This window comes from Cibotium barometz, chromosome 32, assembly GCF_041138505.1.
Source record: "Cibotium barometz isolate CiBa-2024 chromosome 32, ASM4113850v1, whole genome shotgun sequence".
NCBI classification, from domain to species: Eukaryota; Viridiplantae; Streptophyta; class Polypodiopsida; order Cyatheales; family Cibotiaceae; genus Cibotium; species Cibotium barometz.
Genome location: NC_141077.1, coordinates 17,446,633 through 17,468,597, shown reverse-complemented (window position 1 = coordinate 17,468,597; position 21,965 = coordinate 17,446,633). Strand labels below are relative to the sequence as shown.

Sequence of the window (21,965 nt, the reverse complement as noted above, 5' to 3'; positions counted from 1 at the left end):
TAGAATTCGATTTGGAAAGGAAATTAGGACACTAATATACAATAATAAACGCAGTAGAAGCTTGCAGAGTTACATTTGCAAGCTTTGATAAATAACTACTATAGGATAGGCATGCAACCTAACCCATCATTTTTATAATGTGAATTTCTTTACGCATAAAATATACAAAACATTTTTCTTAGACTTGGTAGTCATCTTTTTGTACCCTTCAGACGCTTAGTTTAAGATTCTTTATTTCTACGATACAAAACGTGCACCAAAGACATTATACCACCAATTAAACTGGTGAAAAAAGCCGTTTTTTTTAAGTTCGGAGGAAAAATAAGAAGAAAAAGAAGGAGATAGCTGCACATGTTGAGAAGCGAGGTTCATATAAGATGTTGTACGTAACCACCGATTATTGGGCGGCAGCAGGGGGCCTTTATTTAGCAAACTCACGACGACGATGATGATGATGAAGCTCTTAAGAGGCAGAAAAGAAACTCAAGAAAGCCATAGCTGCTGAGACACTAAGTGGTTAGAGGAAGTCAGTATTGGGTGGAGCTTAGAATGGCATGAAGCGCAGAATTTCCTCACTTTCACTAGAATATGATGAGTGAACTTCTTCCAAGGGTGGGCTACTGAAGCTCGTATCGCATGCAGCGTAGTTGCAGTAATCCCACATGAGATGCCAATCGGAGAGAAGGTAGTATATATCAGGTTGGCCGGATGGGCACTCCGACTCTTCACTGCTTCCGGCAGAGGACAATTGATCCGCATCTGAGGTGAGGCTGGTCGCTTCTACGTGGCACCCTTGACCGTGTTGAAGATTAGCAGGATTTGAGCTTATCGGTGTTGGAGTTGGCGCCGCCTGTAGGCTATCTTGCGCATGCGATTCTTTCTGGTTTTGCTGATCCTGGACTAAAGATAGAGTCGTCGTTGACGACGGAGGCCAAAGATGAAACGGTGGTGGCGTGACGGAAACGCACGGTTTTGTTGCTTGTAGCTGCGCTTTACGTGTTGGAGGAGATGGAGGTGTAGGGCGGAGGATTGGCAGCGTATTGATTGTCGAAGAAAATGGCGAGGAAGAAGTATGTTCGAACGCTGCCGGGATGGCCGGTAAGGCCGGGAAAAGGTGCGGCGGCGCTGGTTGTGCCCCTTCTACCGGGAAGTTGAGCATGGCACGAGCTCCCCGCATGGCGTAGGCCGCCCTGTCATAAGCGAGCGCCGCCTCCACGGCTGTCGCGAAAGTGCCCAGCCAAATGCGCGCGCCCTGCCGGGCAGAGTCGCGTATCTCCGCTGCATACTTTCCCCACGGCCGTCGCCTCACGCCGCGGTAGTGCGGCTCTTTGCCTGCACTAGCTTCAACAGCCTTGTTCAATGCATTCTTCTGGCTGACAAACATCTCCTCCAGCCCATCAGCGGCTACCACCTCCTCCCCCGCTACGACATCAGTACCCCTCCTGATTACATTGGCCAACATTTGTACCTTCCCTCTCTTTGACACCGTAGCACTGCCCACCTCTGCTTCCTCTATAGCCCAGCGCTTGAGAGGGGCCCTCGAGATGGAGGGTTGCCGCTGCCAAGCACTGTGACATGAACTCATACATGGAGCAGAAGATGTGAAGAGAGACTTGGATGCACCACACTGGCTGGCTGGAAGGCTATTGCATGTGCAATTCACGGTTGACAGAGTGGCAAGCTTGGATGAAAATTGACAGCAAACACCGCCATCAATCTGTGCCGGCTGCAATGCATCGGAGGCTCGTTGGACGAGGTGGTTAAAAGATGGATTAACAGCATGCTTAGCAGCGGCGTGCATGCAAGGGCTTAAAGCTTGATGATGATGGGGATCTCGCTGCTGCTGGTAGCCTTGGCAAGTTTGCAGGAAGGGGAGAAAGAAGGGCCGGAGCTTGTAGCTCTCATTACGAGCGAAAGTGAGAGCTTGGCTGTGCTGTTTCTGCTCCATGCTAGTATGTGTATTAGTTTGCCCTTACCTCACGCTGCAAACTCAATAACCCACAGCACCCACTCCCTCATGCAGGCTCTTAAGAATCTTCAAAGGCGCTAACCTTCACGTTGCCATGCACAATTTAATAGAAATCCCCCACCCTCTCCCTCACTTGTTTATACAAACTCTGCCTACTTTTCACCTCATCACATGAGCCTCTGCATGCACTCATCCCCATATCCAATCTTTCAAACTTTCTGAAAAAATTTGTCCCTTTTTTCTAACATTCTTGCTGAAATACTAGGCCCTTCTCACACCTCTATATGGCCGACATGCTACGCTCAAGCACAGCAACATGGGAGGGAAGGCCTTGTTTTTTCAAGCTCAACCTGGCCGACAACCCTAGACACTACAAATCCCCAAAACACCAGTTTTTTTTTTCTGTTTCATTCAACTTGGAGGCCTCAAAGCTGCATGGGTGAGAGCAAATAATCTGGCTGCTAAGATGACAAGGGCAAAGGATGGACAATGCGAAGAAATCAAAGGAGTACGAGCTTCAAGCAAAAGGCATGCATGTGCTTGCAACAGAGAGCGAAGGGAGAGGAGTTTTCTAAGCAGAAAGCAGGAATCGCTGTGGCGATGTCGACGTGGGGCTTCGAGGAGGGAGCTCTAAAGGAGTGATCTTCTTGAACTTTGAATCGCTTTAGGTTTTATATAGCATACCATGACACCATCTCTGACATGTGTGCGCTCTCATCAGCATTCTAGCCTTCCCATCAACACAGAATTTCCATCCCAAGTGCTTTTTCATGTAATAAAGGCCCTGACCTCAAGTGCGCATCACCCAGGATCGCAGAATTTTAACTTCCCTGTGCAGCTTTTCACAATGCATTTACTATTCCTACACGCTATTTTGGCTAGCTTTGATAATCTTTTCCATAATTCTATTCTTTTCTATATTACTATTTTCCAAGTCACTTTTTTTAAATTGGTCTTTTCACGAGATTTTTCTTTTCTATTCTCCTCCACGGGATTTTTCTTATTGTTCTTTCTTTTCTATTCCCCTCCACGAGTATTACTAAGGGCCCATTCACACGAACAGAGTAGTGGGCACCTGCACTAGATCCCTCTAACACCAGATTCTTTTTATTGTTCCTTTTTTTAAAATCTTGTCTTGAAAGTAGAAAGTACGCACGTTATCACCTACACACACAAGTACCATCGCTTCCACACGTTTGAACCCACGACCTTGTAGGACTCTCAAGCTCCATTCTAGCCGCTACACTAACACGAGATCGACTTTCGTTCCCTTCCACTATCAACTATTGTTCTTTTTGGTGTGTAGTGCTAAGTACAACAAAGGGCCCATTCACATGCAGAGAGGGTAGCCGCCATAAGGTTCACATGCATTTGTTTGTCCTCACACATTCATAGCTAGCTACCAACTAATGGGTTAGAAGGCCACCAATTTGTTTTTAACTAACTTGATCATCTTACATGCACCTTCAACATCGAACAAAAAGCAAAAGCAATGAATTATAGTTCAATGTCTTATGTGTAATGGCATATTTCAACTTTAGACTAGAGGCTTCAAATGTAATCGTGCGCTTGTAGAGACTCTGACTAGATGATGTGAATGTAATATCCACCACCACCACTACCAGTGGGTGTGCCATCGAAGGTGGTCACTATGTAAAAACTCCTTGTGGCACATACATTCAAGGGTTCATTAAGAAACCCCTTATCTATAGAATTTTTATAATCTAGATACATCTCTTTTGTGATTTTAAAGGTACTACTTTTGTATCGATTTTGTCACTTTTTAAATAACCCTTTATGTATATATATACTTTCATAAGAATATAAAAGCCCCTTATGTTGAGAACTCACAAGCTATCTATATATTCTTGAGTAACCCCCTAGGAGCGGGCTGCTAGGGGGTTGCCCTTTATCTTCGTGAGTCAGGCTCTAAGAGGACCCTCGAATGGCTAAGTTAACTTGGCCTATTCAAAGCATTAAATGCACCCAAAAAAATTTAGCTTGAAATTTCATGCAAGTCCAAAGACCAGAGTTTTCGAAGGAAAGTGATCCATTTTGGTAAAGTTACGTTTTTTATGACGAAAATATTTGACACATATCTCATGCCAAAATAACTTAGATATAAGAACATGTTGCAAGCCACCCATGATTGTAGTTCGAGCAAGGGCACTCATTAAAATTCCATTTCCATATCAAGCATTGCCCAGGGCCACGCATAGGTGTGTGCAAGTTTCATGTGACTTTGATGAAACATGTATCCTCACCCTGGCACTTTTGTTGAATGGGAGGTAATGAACGAGACATGCAATTATACAAAATGCCTTCAAGAGGTCTCTTTCAACATCATAAACTCAAACCATTAGGCTAAATCATTGAGTCAAATTTGGAGCATGGGGTTTTGAAATTATAAGCTCAAAACCATTAGGGTAAATCGTGGAGTTTATTAATTTGGGGGACATCAAGCCCCTTGTAAAACGAGTTCTATCACCACAATCATACATCATACATATTTATCACACAGACTTGACACTGCAAGTTGTCTCCTCAAGCTTAAACAATCCTTCAAATCTCACTTGTAACAAAGGGCATCGTTTAGAAAGAGTAATATTCTAGTCCATGTAAGCTCACACCATGGCCTAAGAACATTGCTAATTACTCATGATGAAATCCAAACCATATGAAGTATGGAGAGGGCCAAGTGTGACTGTCTACAAGTTAGACTTGAGAGTAACTTTGAGGGGATAGATACTTATCACCCAAGTTTGCCTTTTGGCATCTCTTTGCCCTTCCAAAGCATTGTAGAAAGAGGTGGAAACCAGGTGTTTATGAAGATTTACATAACCAAAAACATTTGCATGTATTTGACAACCAAAAATTGGGTGTGATGTTCGTCGAAAATCAAGACGGCCCTAGCTCACGCAATATGTGCATGACCATGTTTTCACCTACAATGTGTGAAGTGACTTTTTAAAAAAATGAAAAGGAGAATTTATTAGCAAGAGAAGATAGGACTACAAAAAGACTTTTTCTTAGGAGTGCTTATAAACCCCTTGCCTATCACAAAGATGGTTATACTATATCTACATTCCTTTTTTTTATGATGATCTTATTCTTTTGTGATTACTTTTTCTAACACATTATTTTCATTATTCTTTAAGTTGAAAATCTTATTTCTACTCTTTTCAATATTATTATTTTGATTTTACTTGACTTTTGATGAGTTCTATTAAACGTTTTAGCTATTTAGATGAGAAAAATAAATTCATGTTTAAAAAAAAAATGGGCAATGAAGAAGTGTCATGGTGTAGGAGGATGGCCCACTCTTCATCAGCATGAAATAGGCTTCTAATGGTCCACGTTGCATTTATCCTATCTGCCAACTTCATTTTCAATGGTTGGGTTACCTAGGTGGAAGAGCTAACCATTTGTCACCCTTTGTGTCAATAAAGTGACACGTAAACCTAAGGGGAGTGACCTGGCGAGGAACTTGTGGAATAGATACAAGAATTAGATCAATTAAACAATTTACGATTCAAAGCTAATATATTCCAAATCGACTCCATTTGGTTCTCGGTAGTGCTTTAGAGTTACATAGGGAGGGATCTGTTTCCAACCACTTGTAAGCTGCATGACAAGGGTCCGCACACATGGGGTGATCTTTGAGATTATAACCATTAGAGATGGATGTCTAGAAGAGAGTTGAAAGAAATATATCCAAGTTGAATGAAGATGATCTTCATACCCTATTAAGCAGGGTCACACTCTGGAATAGAGAGTTGGCTCAGTGCATCCAACTGAGAGGTCACTTCTAATTGAGGGCCATAACCTGGTCAGGGAATGACAAGTTGCTACCGATACCCCATTTTATAGAGATGCAGTCGCCTTTGTCTTGAGTTCTCAACAAGAGATGGTTGATTAGTTGGAACAACCATACAGATTTGAGCATACGTGATATAAATTCATCCCCCCTAAAATGTCACGCCTCCTCTAGCTCATTCTGCATAAGGCCCTTTGGACTAATAGTAGAGCTTTAAAGTTTGGTATAAGCATTTGGCCGATGTAAGATGTGCAAGAGGGACATTGAATCCATCCCATACATCTTTCTCACCTATGTGAAAACTCAAGATATGCATCAAACCGGTCCACTTTACATGCCCTTTCATGGAAATTGGAGAAGCTCCTGGTTGTTCTACAAAACTAGGGAATGCTATCAAAGCTGGTTATTCAGGAATCTTCATGTTTTTCAGAACAAACATCAGGATGCCCTACATTTTCTTCATCAGTGCATCAGATCGGTCCACTTACATGCCCTTTCATGGAAATAAATTTTTCTTGGAGAAGCTCCTGGTTGTTCTACAAAACTATGGAATGCTATCAGAGCTAGTTATTTATGGTCTATTTGCTTATTTAGGAATATTCTTCATGTTTTTCAAAACAAACATTCCCATTTAGTGCCAAGCCTGAAGTTTCATATGCATGTGCGAATCAGAAGTAGTATGAAGGAAACCAGGAAGAAGCAAGCTCTACAGATAACTAAGACCTTGAACTATCTCAACAATATCTGATGGATGTGGTAACTCCAATGATGAAGACTCTTCATAAGCAACAATCTTGGCTAGTGGTTGTATCCTCTATAGATAGAGCACATCTTGGAGCTTGTTCAGCGACAAACTGAAGTAGATGATTAAGTTAAGCTTCTTAAAAAAGCTTTTTATAATCGAATAGTGCCTTGCTTAGACTCTCTGTAGTAACGGAATATTGTTTTTTTTCCTTTTTTACTTTTAATATAATTTTAAGGCTCTTTCAAAAAAAAAGGTAATGGGTTCCTTAGTCAGAAAGAAGTACAGCAAGATTGCCTTTCATGTATGCTGTATGAATAAAGAACAGGGGGGTTTGGGCATCATCAACATTGGATTACTGGGCTGAAAAACTTGCAGCAGCAAAATGGATTCAAAGGGCCATCTTCTCCAAGGATGTATGGGCATACCTGCTCAAAAGAAATGTGGACAAATTTTGTCTAAAAAACAAAAGGGCTTGGAAAGGGTTCTCTCTCAACGATGCTCTTTTCTCTAAGGCCCACCTCTCTCCGTCTGGCAGCAAGCTCTATTGCAGAATGTGGGAATCATGGATGGGCTTCAAGAATCTCTTTTCCTTCGAGATGTATACCAAGAGGGGCCGTTATGCATATGCAGCTGATTCAGTTTGGTTTGGGCATCTGGTAAAGCCTATTTCCAATGATCACTTACAGATTGGTCTTTCTTGTTTCAAAGCAGGGGTGAAGGTTTGGGCTGACCTATGCGACCCATCTGGTATGTTAAACAGTGTGCAAATAAGTAACAAGTTCTCTTTACAGTGGGATGGTGTTGAGCTCAATGCGCCAAGATGTAGTGAATTGAAGGTTGTCATTCCTCATGGGAGTAAATGTGATTACAAAGAATTTTCTAAAGCTCTTAGATGGGGTTCTTCAATGAACCTTGCCAAGCTTCCAAACCCACATAGTGTAGTCAACTTGGATCTCAAACTCAACAAAAGGTGGTCTCTGAACTGGAATAAACAACATTGGTCATTTCGCTTCAAAATAATTTGGGCCTTTGCCCAAGAAAGGAAACATGTAGTTCTGGCTTGGCTGGTGGTCCACAAAGCAATCTGGACTCAAGAGAGGGCTCTGAAGTTGGGTCACGGGAATGGTATATGCCCTCGGTGCAATGTAAATAGATCTGGAGACTGTCCCGCATCTCTTTTACTCCTGCCCAGACACTAAACAGTTCTTGAGAGTGCTTAATGATGCCTTTGGGAAGAGTAGAAGCTCCCCGCTCAGTTGGAAAGAAGTGCTTTTAGGGGAATGTCGTCATCTTGACCCCTTAACTTGGCAGTCTGTCAGAATTCTCCTGCTGTGGCATGTCTGGAAACAAAGGAATGAAGCCCTCTATGAAATAAAAGCTAATCACAATTTCTTTCTTTTTCTTGACAGTATCCTCAAGTTGGCCAATCAAATTCAACCATGTGGCGATCAGTCGGAAGCGGGTCGCTGGCAGGCTCTTCCATGGAGGAAGTGGAGGAAAGTGCTCAATTCTTCTCTCTCCAAAATGAGGGAAAGCATGTGTCAAGGCTTGGAGTTGGAATGCCACAGAAGGCTTCATTATGCTGTTCATCGTGTTTAGTCCACGGAGGCTTTTGGAGGGGTCCATTATACCTTTTCAGTCAGGATCACTGCATCTTATACAGGCATCTCACCTTTTCAGTTATGATCAGACCATTGGTTTTTATGCCATCTGTCTCTTTTTTTTTCCAGTTCGAAGTGCTCTTGGGTGTGTAGCTAAAACATTTATTTAGCTATCTTCAGGGTCCCCCATGGACCTTCCTCATGGGGCGTTGTAATCTCACCTTATTTTAATATATTTTCTTGTTTTTTCTATAAAAAAATGAAGGTAATTTTAAGTTTCTAATAAACATACGTCGTCGTGACGTTTTTTAATGCTTAGTAACTAGTTATTACCACATCGGGAAATCCCGCAACAAAGAGAGCGATACGTATGCACGAGTTAATATTAATTTTCCTGCACTGGAGAAAATGAGTTAATGCTTCATTTAGAGGAGTCATTAAGGCTTTAAAAAATATGCAGTGCATCTAAAATGATTACAAGCTATGGTATGGGCTATGATGCTATCTGAAGGGGCTGGATTATCGTCTGGTACAGCGATGGAGTTTTTTAATTACTAAAATCAGTTGTTATAAAACAATATTGATCCTTGGATATTCTAAGCTGTGGGCATTTGATTTTATAAGCTTAAATTGTACATTTTTAATTATTAATATGCGCCGCATGCGAATGTTTTCCCTGTTCCTGACACTATATTTCTAGTCCTCGTAATGCGAAGAGTTATAAACAGGCATTTAAATCTTTCCTTATCATATGCATAAATTAAACATTATCTTAGCCCACGGGCCACGTTCGTCTCGAGCCTCCACCCCACATATATATAATTTTGTAGCAAATATATAAATAATTTTTTAACAAAACTAGTGGCTAGTGCCCACTGCCCACCATGCAAATTTCAAACTCTAGCCGTTAAAACAAGGGTTTAAAACTTCCCGCCCATCATTAAACTCCTGTAATCACAATTATTAGGAACCCTAATCCCTCTCCACCCCTGTCCTGTCTACTAGATAGTCTCCTTTCCTGAGTTTCCTCCTCTCCTAATCATGATCAGTTATGCTAAAAAGATACATTTACTGATAATTATTCTCTCATTTAACTCCACCGAACTCACAGAGGCTGCTGACAACGCTGTTAAAAAGAAATCCCTCGAGCCGTGATCCAGCTATAACCCTTCTACTTATTAGCAGTTAATACCATTGCAAATCGCTATCACAGTTAATGCATGATCTTTTACTCAGAACTCTTCATGGGGGCCTGCATTTCCAAAAATGCGTTTTTGATGAAAATAGGGCATCACATTAATATTGTTAATTTGTTATCGTTAATAATTTGTTATACATACTTGATATATTATTACTGATACAGTTTTCCATTCCCAAACGTCCCACAACCGCTCCACACTTAGCCCACAATCCCACGTGCTCAAAGCTCATGCCTATCTACACCTTTCTTCCCACATGGGCGTCCGTCACTTTATTTTGTGATAATCTCTTTTTTTAAGGCCTTATCAAGGGTCTCCTCGAAGCGATTCTTATCTTGCTTTCCTTCTACAAACAAGGTGAAAAATTCACGGGGGCCTTCCTATTGGTTGGTGGGTGGCTTCAGAATGATGAGAATGTGAGTTCAGGAGTGACCTGACCAATAGCAAAAGTTTGTTCAATGTATCATATTTGTGGATATGTGGTCTGTTCATATGTGGTCCAAGGTTGAGTTATATATTTTGGTGGGTCCTTTGAGTAAATTTTTGTAGCCAGCTTGGAGGATTTCAATACTTGTATCGAACGCTTGTTTGGATGATACTAATGGTAATGTTGTGCTATGGTATACTGATGGACAAGCCATGACCGTTGTGGCACCATAAGTGATTGGACTGTGGCCTAAGATAATTTCTTGCGTCCCTATGTCTTGTTCCTTGTTGGCAAGCATAGAATGTCAGATGCCATTAGGTTGTTGTCATTAGTTATGTCACTGACGTGGGCTTGCATTGAGACTATGTTTAAAGATTGAATGATGCAGGGATTGGTTTTGTAATTTGAAAGCAGTTTGTTTATGCATTCCCATCTTGCTTGTTTAAAGATTGAATGATGCAGGGATTGGTTTTGTAATTTGAAAGCAGTTTGTTTATGCATTCCCATCTTGCTTCGGTTAAAAGCATGTTGATCTCAACAAGCACTGTTTTGTCAACTCTAATGTGGTTGTTATTTATGGGGCTCAAGAGGTGTAGGTGCTTTGGGTCCTTTATTCAAGAAGAAAGTGTGGTGTACACAAGGCCATGAGCCTTTATTTTGCATGGGTCGAATGCTGCATTGAGACTATGTTTAAAGATTGAATGATGCACGGATTGGTTTTGTAATTTGAAAGCAGTTTGTTTTTGCATTCCCATCTTGCTTCGGTTAAAAGCATGTTGATCTCAACAAGCACTGTTTTGTCAACTCTAATGTGGTTGTTATTTATGTGGCTCAAGAGGTGGAGGTGCTTTGGGTTCTTTATTCAAGAAGAAAGTGCGGTGTACACAAGGTCATGAGCCTTTATTTTGCATGGGTCGAATGCAAGGGCTACCGTTATCAACCCTTGTGACCTGTGTATTGTGCATGCGTTTGTTGGCTAGATTTGCAATTACGTTCTTGTAATTGTGTTTAGCATGTCCTTTCCAACTTGGGATTCCTTTCTAATCTCGAAAAATCAATGTCTAGCATCAACCAACATGCCTTGTGTCACAGGTGTTGATTTTGTGCTCGTTGCTTTGTTCCTATTGTTGGTGCAACTCAACATTGTTTTGCTATAGTGTCAGATCATGCCTTGCACTATTGTGCATAGCGTGAATGTCTTGCATGTCCTTGCAACACCTATGAGGCAAAGATGGAGCACTATGTTTGGGGGAAAGCGCTTTCTCAACATTATGCCATCATGTAGCGGTTTTGTTCATTGTTGAGTGCTCGTATGACAAGTGGTATTCTTTGTTCGGCAACGCTATGTTTTTTTGTTGGGTGAGTGTTGTTGCATGGCAACTTAGGCCCCGAGATGTCTAAGTGGAGATCATAGATGAAGGCTTCATTTGTCGTTATGCTAGAAGATTAGATTGTTGAGAAGTCATTGCTCTTGTCAGACGCAATGTTGGTCTTTGAAAACTTTGATTTATTGGATGTGATCATGTCCAAGTTGTTAATCTACTTGTCTTTCTAAGAGTTGTTGGTGGGTAGCAATGTGTCTTCTTTGCCAACAAAAGGAATATACAACAAACACATCTTGAAACTATTTATGTAATCATCTCATTCGAAGAGTTTTCTTTTAAACTATCTTTTTTTGTTTTCAAACATGGCTTTAAGGGTTCCGAAGGATGTTTTTTTTCAAACCATTTTTCCTTTCTGTGTATAAATATGATACTGATATTAACATTGAACCCCATCTTTTCATTCAGCTTTTATTAGATGTAGAGATTGATGAAGAAACACAAATGGATCTACTTATTCTTGATGCTTTGTAAGAGCTTGCATATTCACTGAGGCACGGATGCTCCAATGAGGATGGACGACAAGCATACTTTGTGACAATGTCATCAAAGAATATATTTGTGTCATGTAGCATTAAGCCTTTGTAAGATTCCTTTTCTTTTTAAGAGGAAAGTTCTTAGTTCTAGGAAGTTTGTATTAATAAACATAAATTCCCTTGAAGAACTATGCAAGGGTAGCAATAGTGTGATATATGTTGTGATGTGAGCTCTTGTGCATAATGTGTACCCAATTTTCTTTAGCTATTATATGGTTTGTGTTTTGCTTTCCTTGCATAGTTGTAGAATTTGTTTCATTTCTTGACTTGTTGAAGTACTAGCTTTTGTTATATACGATGTGCAATAAGTGTCTGGTCCATGTGCATTGAAGATAAATTATGTGTCTATGTTTGCATCCCAAAGAGTGCACAAGCTCTTGTTAAAATTATTAGTATATATATATCCTTCAAAGCTTTCCGCACAACAAAAGTGTTGGCTTAGTAATGGAAACATGCAATGATTCCATGTAGACACTCTCTTTCATGCCAAAGCTTTCTAGCCACTCCTCAAATAAAAGAGTTGGATGGTTTCCTAGTAGCACCAGTTGCTCACATCGATGGTTTTCTTATTTGTGGCAAAGTAATTTCTTCTTCTCTGGCTCAAAAGAGCTGCGTGGGTACATGATTGCTGTTGTGCTTGGGGGAAGCCTTGGGAATCCGAAACGACATGTTGTTTTGTGTTTCCTACATGTTTTCTTGTGGGAGTGAGTCTGCACGCTGCGGAGGTCTTCTTGCAACTCATCTTTGTTGGTTGTTATGTGGGCATCCATAAATTACACTATCTCGGCGTTGGGCACAAGCCCATGTAAAGGGGCATCCTCAATCCATTGCAATCCATGGTCATGCTGACTTCCTCTATGTTGAAGTTCTAACAAAGAAGTAATCAACTAGCTTACCAATAATGGAGCTATTGCGTTTGAGCTCCTTTTTAAGAGCTTTGAATTTGTGCACATAATACCTTGCAGTTATGATTGGATTAGCTCGCACGAGCTATCGTGTGGGTGGTTGAGCTTCCTTGCTCACGATTTGTGATGTGGATTGAGGTTAGCAAGGCATTCTTGTAGTGTTGTGCCCATCTAATCTCCATTTAACATTGAAAAAGTGAGAAAGAAGGTAGGCTTTCCTAACTACCTTATCATCGTGAAGACATTGCGCTTGAGCTTTGCCTTATAGCTAGAGGAAGTGCACAAGCTCTCAAAGTCTCTATATCTAATTTGTGAATTGAGCATTCGCTCGATGTTTGTGTCTTTTTAGACATCCCTCTCTTGTAGTTGTTTATCTTATAGTTTCCCCTTTTGCAGTCAAACCCATATAGAAGAAAGCACTTTCGCGATTGTTGTCTTAATAGTTTTGAAGAAAAGGTTTTTGACGCTATGAGAGAACTTTTTGTCCTTGTTCATTAGCTCCCACTTTGCCACTTACTGATAGTTGTGTTTTGCAATTCGTGGTACTTTCTTTTCTTGCCAAAAAAAGAGCGGGACATGATAGCTCCTCACAATATTAATCATCAAATAAGCGGAGTGGGCTAAAACCCTCACATGGAGTGACACTCATCATCGAGCTATTATGGTCCACAACTTGCTACGTAGAGTAAATGCCATGGATGAGTGTATGTCTTGATGGAATTAATGTCCTCCTCATTGCTTTCATGCTCAAGTGTGTAGTCAAGAGCAACATCAAAAGTTCTTGCCCATGATGTATTGGTTGAGCCACCGTGCTATATACATGGGTGTTTTTGTTAATTCATTAAGAGCTTGTAACATAATCATTGGTTGCACTATACCACTAACATACACGCGGTTACACTCTATTTTGTGCTTGACCTGAACCACGATTGATGCTTGCTTGTCTATAAATCGAGGCACTCACCTTTGGATTCTAGTAAGGTCCACCATTACATTGGCTACACACCCATGTAACCCATATTGGCCTTTGTAGTTCAGATCCTTGATCTATGCAAACGAAATGCGCATGGATACTAAGCGTGCCCCAATCGGATTCAACTTTGAAACAACAAGAATTGTGTTGTTAAAAGCAACATTTCTTATCACACACAAAGGGCCGGTGAACTAGTGTTGTTCAAAGAATTCATGTAGTTGTAGCACATCTTGCAACTTGCATCAATAGGATTGCCATGCAGCCTTTTAGAACAAAGGGCGTTAATACCAAGAGCAATCAATGGTGGTCGCCAACTACTTTTGAAAGAGAAAGACATGGCATGACTCGCACCAAAGCTTGGTAGCTAATATATTTAGCGGCAGCAACTTGTGGTGTAGTCAACCTTGGGGAAATTTGCAAGCAATCTTTTTAGCAAGGACACTTTGTTCATCCCACACACATCTCTTGTGCTTTAGGGTGTCTACTTCTTGTGGATAGCATCTTATATATTAATCATAAGCAAAGGATACAAGCTAGTATCTCCATGCTTGTGAGAAGTCCCAATGATAATTTGAGTGCTCAACTTAACACCATTGTAGAGAAGAACGCGACAAGACTTGTCAAAAATTTGGCATACAATTTGAACCAAGTTCATTGTTAACAATTTTGATGTCTCTCTTGTATCTAGAATCATTCCTAATAAGGCTTTATCAATTGATGATGTGGAAACTTGCGAGCTACCATTAACTTGGATAAAATTCTCCCACACCTTAACTACTTCATCATTATGTTTGAGCAATTCATAAACAATATCTAAAACATGTTCCTTCAATGCATGATGTGAGAGAGTGACCTTGAATATTGATAACAACATAGGTAAAACATCACAATTATTGAGATGAGCTACATTATAAGCCTTATCTATTTTTAAAATGGAAACTTGCTCATTTTCCATTATTTGGAATCGGTTCACATCCATTACTTAAACATGCACGATCTCAAAGTTGCAAACACAACAAAAATATTTCCACAAAGCTTTCACAAGAGGAACTAGCAAAGAGGAAAAAAGATAATCTTTATATGAGCAAACATTCTACATTGATGAACCAAAACATTACAAGGCGATAATCCATGCAAGTATTAAAGGTATTCCTTGAAGCCACCTAACTAAAATTTAGGTTTATATTCAGAAATGTGGCCTTTGTTATCTATTTGTGAAAACACCAGCCTTCTTTACATCCATTAGCATACATTTAATGTCATTTAAGTTGGAGGCATACAAATCCAAAAATGAGCATGGAAGGTTTAAGACCTTGTGTTTCTCCGCTGGTTTTCCTCTCAACAGAATGGCAAGACAGCGGTCTAGGGTGACAGACTAGTTAGGCAATACCGTGGGAGACATGTAGTCACCCACTAGAGTTTTTGGGTACGAACACCAACTCTAAAATAGTCATGGGGACACACAGAACACCACTCTTGAGCAAACCTTCACTCACACTCTCTCAGTTCTCACTTTGCATCTCTCCTTTACATATCTCACTCACTCTCTCACACATACACAATATGTTCATTAAAATAGAGACATTGCATACTTAATCCACACAGTGCAGAGAGCAATAAAGAAACATGATGAAATAGCAACATTGCTCTTGATTACTTTCCAGAAGTATTGCAGACTATTATAGGAGCAATTGCCCAACACAGACTATCACTTCTTGAGTATTATCTATATAGCAGGCTTCATAACACAGACTGTCAACTATTACTTGAAAGCATACAATAGTTGCACCCTTCATACATTCATTCTATCTGAGTGCCTGTCTCTCTCTTTGTCTATATCTACCTATGCATCTGTGTATATATCAGTAGTGATCAGTCGCCCTTTGAAGCTAAGACTTCTTGTTCTTGTCTCTCTCTTTGTCTATATCTACCTATGCATCTGTGTATATATCAGTAGTGATTAGTCGCCCTTTGAAGCTAAGACTTCTTGTTCTTGGAAAAAAAATGGCTCTTTGGTGGTTACATTCCACCACCTCTACACGTGCGATACTGAGGTGGTTCTCATGACATGTGGAGTGGGTTGACTACACCTTTTTCCACTATTGTGCTACTGGGCGTAACACTTGGCACGCCTGGTGCTTGAGCTTCTATTTTGGAACTAGTTTCCCTTACAAATTTTTCTTTGAATTTTTTGAACATTTCTAGGGGAGTATGGTCCAGGATGTATACATCATCGGCATAGGTGGTGTGCTTCTACATCCTCTTTAATTTTACTTCCTGTTCTTCTCAGCAACCCAACCCCTATTGTCAATCTGTGGTGTCTTCTAATAAAAAAACTTTTACCACCGGTCGTCTGAGTGGGGTTTTCCCTAAAATCTTCTTTTTCGCCATTGGTATAGGCCTCCACTCAACCTTTACTGCTTCTTCATATTCTGCTGTGGATCATCTGGAGGTGGGCTTTGTATTTTTTTCACTTTCGGGTCTCCGGTGCTCCACTTCCACATACTGGCACTTTTAGGTGGTTTCATTCTAGGTGGAAGCATCCTCCTTCCCTCCGACATCTATGAGAACAAGAATTGTAAGCATGGGTGTTCCGAAGGAAGAGGTTTCCTAGTAAGCATGGATCTTATTCTGTTTGCATTCTGAAAATATTATGGTAGCTCTTTATTAGCCCTCTAAGCTCTTTATTAGCCCTCTAAGCTCTTTATTGCGGTAGCTCTTTATTAGCCTAGCTCAAAGAACATTACATGTGAAGCCTCAAAGAAGAATTGTACAGGCTAGTCCACGAAGCTACTAAGCTGTTGACCAATCGGTCTTTCAAGTGCTCATTTTCTTTGTGCAGGGCTTGGTTGGTGTCATGAAAATTCCGGACCTCAGCCTGTAGCTCTCTGTGCTCCTTTTTGGGTACTTTGAGTGACATCATTTTCGTGCTTTCTATGGCTAGCTTTGCATCAGCCTTTACCTTTGCGAGTTTTGCTTGGAGTCTGGTCATTTCTTCCTTTGTTTCCCTTAGCTCTAGCTTCCATTGTAGCCTTGTCTTCTGGGTTTGCTGTACCTTTTTTGCTACTTGCCATGCCTCCTCTATTTACATCTGGAGGGCAGCTTTGTAGTTTTCCTAGTCTCCGGGCGCTTCTTCTCTGAGCTAATTTTCATTCTCCATGGAGTGTTGCATTTCCAACTCCAGCGTGTTCTCAACTCATTGGTGTCTATTTCAAATTTTGTGCTACTTTCAAGATTTTGTTTGTACTCCTCTACCTGCTCTCTGGCCTTGTCTTTGTCTTGGAGAGCTTCTCTCAATATTTCCACATACTCCTTGGTGGGTGTGGCATCCTACAACTCCTGTTGCAATGCCTTATTTCTTTCAGTTAGCTTCTTCACCTCCCTTTCCCAATGTTTTGATTTCCAAGTGGTAGCCTTGAGTACTTGTACCAGACTCTGGTCTTCATTTTCCACTTGTTTTCCCTTTCTGGAAGCACTTGTTTTGGGGGACTCCTAGCCTACCGGATGTTGTTGTTGATGCTGCTGATGTGCTGTTGTTGTTATGGCTCTGCTACTGCTATTGTTGTGGCTCCCTGTCTGCATCATCATCTTCCTCTAGGTCATGAATAACCTGTTGTGGTTTTCAAGACATCTGCTCTTGAATTTCTATCAGGGCTTGCAGGCTGCTGATCCTAGGACTTGTTGTTTTGGGCCACATACAACAGCCCTATGTTCATGTGCGCTACTGGCTGGGGAGCTCCACCTCCAGCTCTCCGAGTAGCTTAAAGCTGTGGCTTGGGCCTTCCTGCACCTTTTGTTGTGGTTTTCAAGACATCTGCTCTTGAATTTCTATCAGGGCATGCAGCTGTGCTGATCCTAGAACTTGTTGTTTTGGGCCACACAGACAGCAGCCCTATGTTCATGTGCAGCTACTGGATGGGGAGTTCCACCTCCAGCTCTCCGAGTAGCTTAAAGCTGTGGCTTGGGCCTTCCTGCACCTTCTGCGCCAAAGTCGTCACCAAAGGCCGCAGTTACGCTGGTATGATAATTTCTATTCTTGTGGGCAGCTTCCCCTTTTGAGTTGCTTCTTCTCTCTTTTTTGTTGTTCTCCTCTCTTTTCTGTTGTTCTCCTTCTCTCTTCTTCCTCCTTCCTTCTCTTTTCTTCTTCCTCATTTTTCTTTTCCTCTTCTTCTAGCTTCTTCTTCTTTTCAGCTTCAGCAGAGCGGCTTCTTGCTTATGTCTCTCCTCCAGCTCCCTTTTTCTTTCTTCTTCTACTTTCTGTTTCTTGACCTCTTCCGGGTCAGGTAGCATCTCTTCATCTATTCTATGATTTCTCGTTTTGTTGGCTTTCTGGGTAATCTTTTGCAATTCCTCCTCATCATATATCACTATAACACATCGAGAGGATATCAATGTTTTTTAGCAGCATTTTTCGGAAGGAAAACATCAGGGATTTTCAAGATGCTCCATAGTGCTTTTTTGCTGCCAAGCAACGCTTTTAGCCAGCAAAGTATCGTTGCTCAACAGGTGATATTTTGCTACCCAGTAGCAAAATAACATTGCATAGCAGCGTCTATAGTAGCAGTGAAGAAACACTGCTATACTGTAAAAATATCTCGCTTTTTTGCTGCTTCTTTTACGGCGGCCACGTAGTTTTATCTTTTGAATACAATAAACTTTGTACTCTGAGTTTTTTTTTTGCAGGTTTTTGCCTTGTCTATCACTTCTACCTCTCCTACCCTATCCTCTTCATGCTCAAGCAATAAGGTATGTCTACTGTTTTCATTTATCTCCTATGCAAACAAGCTTTCCATGAAAGTTATCTTTTGAGTATTTCCTTTCTCTTTCCTCTATTTTTAGTTCTTCTTTTCTTATTTTTCCTTTTTCTTTTTCCCTAATTAAGAGCTCTCCATTAAAGCTTCATATGGTAAGAGATCTTGATTTTTCTTAATACTTTTTTTTCTTGACGTCTTGGTTTAATTTTGTAGGTTTTCAACACATGTGGATTGATGTCGATGGATGTATGGATGATGTGGATTGATGTGGATGATGTGGATGGATGTATGGATGATGTGGATTGATGTGTGGATAATGTGGATTGATGTGGATGGATGTATGGATGATGTGGATGGATATATGGATGATGTGAATTGATGTGTGGATGATGCGATTGGATGTGATTTGATGTGGGAATGATGTGATGTGATAGGGATCGATGAAGAAAAAAAAATTGTGGGAAGATGAGAAAAGATGGGGACTAATGTGAAAGGATGTGGAGTGATGAGAAAAGATGGAAATCTTGTTGGAATTGTATTGTATGTGAAAGCTGTTTTTAAATGACTGTTTTATGTTAAGAATAGTGGGGAAGCATTTGGACCGTCTTGTGAATGAGGTCATGGAGACTGTTTGGGACATCATAGCATAGCGGAGGCTACACTCCAACCCACACACTTTGTCAATCCGTGAATGCAACCCGGTTAGCGCATAGAGGCTATCCCGAATGGGAGAAGATTAGTTAACCACACACTAATGACTTCTAGTCCTACAACTCAATCCTTCTTCAACACTCAAGCAATCAATCTAACATAATCAAAGCATCAAGATTAGGCTACACTTAAGCATAAAAATGCAACTTAAGCAAAGAATCTAACATGCAAAGAGCTATCACACAAGCCTTAACTACACATCATTGCATGCACAAGCTTCATCACATGCACTCTACAAATCAGATTTTAGCATCAAAACATCATTAAGAAATCTAGATTAGCAAGTGTGTAGACCATAACCTCATATCATTGAAAATGTAGAGAATAGAGAGTACAAGATTGAAGCATGAATGGAGATGGAGAGCCTTGGGAGAGCACATGAGAAGGATCTATGGAGCAAGCTCTCTCTATGAGCCTCTCAACCAAATGACCAAAGAGTCCCCCCTAGCTCTCAAATGGGCCACCTTTTATACAAAAACTCTAGAACTCCCAAAAGTTCCCATGTGGGATTATTGTCAAGCCCTCTCCCACATTCATCTACAACTTGGAATTCTTTACAAGAGCTCTAAGTGTCTTTTTTGTTGCATCCTTGCATTGATCTTCATTTGTCATGCAACACTCCCCCCTTCCTATTTTGTGCACGTCCTCGAGCGCGGTAGTAGCAAGAGCTGCAACAAAAAAACAATGGATACAAGTAAAGTCTTGTATTGAAAAAAAGAAAAGAAAAGAAAAACCAGCAATGATAATTACACACGTGAGCATACAAGTGCAAGGCTGATTAAAGTTTTAATGAGTACTAAAATAGGTGAGTAAAGACTAGTCAAAGTGAGACTTAAGTGGTAGATAATGCTATGCAAAGGCAAGTGTGCTTTGTACACCGCCGGTTATGACCGCAGTCTCAATGTCCTACAAGTATGTAAGTTATTCCTAAGTGGCAAACCTACTCCTAAATATGAGCAAAAGTGATTGGAATTCTCTTTTTTTTTTCTTTTTTTTTTCTTTTTTTTGATGTGTGTGTAGAAGGTGATAAAGATTAAGGTTCCATCCCAAAGAGACCCAAGCAATGGCCAAGAGACCTCCGCCAAGAGAATCTAAAGACCGCTAAGTATCTCAAGGGCGACAGACCCTTTTTCTTTCTTTTATTTCCTAAGGAGTACCCCATGAAGATGAGGGCATCGGTCTCGAGGGCCCATAGTGTACCCCAGAGTCCTACCAACATCTATCAAGGCGATAGATTCCTCAAAGGTCTTTTTCTGAAGCTTTTAGACATCAGTGCTCACCCCATGGAAACCAAGGCATCGGCCTCAAGGTGCTAAGACAACCCCAAGTCCTACCAAGCATTTCTCATGACTGTAGACACGTCATGTCTCAATTTACTCTGTATATATATATTTTTGGGTATAATTTTTATAAATTTTTATTACTCCTAGCACCTAGCTCATATCTAAGAGGTAGCTACCACTAGGGATAACTAATATACCTTGAAAGCATAAGAACTTGTCATATTCCATTGGTATATATCCTACACTGTCTTTAGATAGAAATATCTTTTACTAAGTCTTCTAAGAGTCTAGAATTTACTCACCATATTTTAACAACTAATCAAAAACTTAAAGCAGCCAACATTGTGTGAACATGCAAACCATATATTCGTAAGATAAGAGCACATAAAGAAATAAAGATTAAGATTTGAATACACCTGTTGTAGTGCCCTGTTGATGTTGTTCGTTTGCATTGATGCATTGTTGATTTTGTGCAGATTGCTCCTCCTTGATTTTTGTAGGCATAGCATGTCTCCCCCCTTCCTAATTTGTATGCACGGTAGGTGGACTATAGGGGCGTGTTTGATGCTCTTTTTTAACGGAGATCTCTGCAAAATTTTTATTAACAAGCAAGAAAAGAAAATAAAGGAAAAAAAATTTTGTTATTGGTGCCAATCACCGAATATAGCCGAGGGGAAAAACCCAGTGGGAGAAAAGTGCCCTGGCTTGTCGATCTTATTGTGGAGTCGCTAAGCTTACCCATACGCTCGTAGTGGAGATCATCTCAAAAAGAACATAATCCTCTAAAGGCATAAGGAACCACACTATGCAAACATTGATCTACCAAAGAGCTTCAATTGTAGTGTTAATGCCTTATCTTTAGTTTCAGGTATGTCCTTCTTGGGTGGGAATTTTAGCAATTGTCGAGGAATTTGAGCAAGATAAGAGGATTTAGGCAATGAAGTGCTAGAATCTATGCTCAAATGAGACTCCTTTGGACTTGTCCTAGGTACACCAGTTGATAGTGGAATTGTGTAACAAGGAGTAATTGGGACAACCTGTGTTTTAATACATGTTTTAGGAAGATCAACACAAGTAGATTTGTAGGTGCTATCACAGCCACCGTTCCTTTCTTGAAGAGTTTGTGTTGATTTCTTTTGCACCCACTGATATGGAAAATCAAGGGTGGCTTTTGGAATCTTTCTGAAACACTCTTTTACCCCTAGCAAAGCATGGCATTTTGGAAGCCAAATTGCTGTTGCACCCTCATAATAGTCTTGTGCTCTAAGAACATGTTTTGGGACCCATCGAGTAACAATCCGAGGTTTAGGCTTGGAAATGATGTGCTTCTTAGGAGGCTTAGCAACTGGGCTAGATGGTACAAGTTTGTACGCATCTTTGGGTAGCCAAATTGATAATTCCTTCTTGCCTGGCCTTCTTTGAGCAGCAACTAGAGTAGTTGGAACATGCCAGCCATTGCCCTCACTTGAGTACTCATCAATTATCCACATCATTTGTTTTGGAGCTTCAAGAGAAGATTTTGAGAGTTGGTTGTGTAAGGTAGAAACATTACCCTTTTGACACGATAAAGCTCGTGGAGTAGCAGATACTTCCTCTACTTGCAATGCTGTTGTGGCTGCATCCCCATAGTACAAAACATCTAGATGGTCACGTGGTTGTACCA

General features: G+C 40.7%; 1 protein-coding gene across 1 annotated transcript; it reads right to left on the bottom strand.

Annotated features, from left to right (window-relative positions):
• Positions 1-270: 270 nt before the first annotated feature.
• Positions 271-2,071, bottom strand: LOC147619881 (uncharacterized). Its single transcript, XM_086772655.1, has one exon. The coding sequence runs from the start codon at positions 1,946-1,948 to the stop codon at positions 545-547; it is 1,404 nt and encodes a 467-aa protein (XP_086628781.1). The 5' UTR covers positions 1,949-2,071; the 3' UTR covers positions 271-544.
• Positions 2,072-21,965: the final 19,894 nt, after the last annotated feature.

What these genes read in the sequence shown, in the direction of transcription:
- LOC147619881 (XM_086772655.1), bottom strand. Translation starts at nt 1,948, where the DNA reads ATGGAGCAGAAACAGCACAGCCAAGCTCTCACTTTCGCTCGTAATGAG.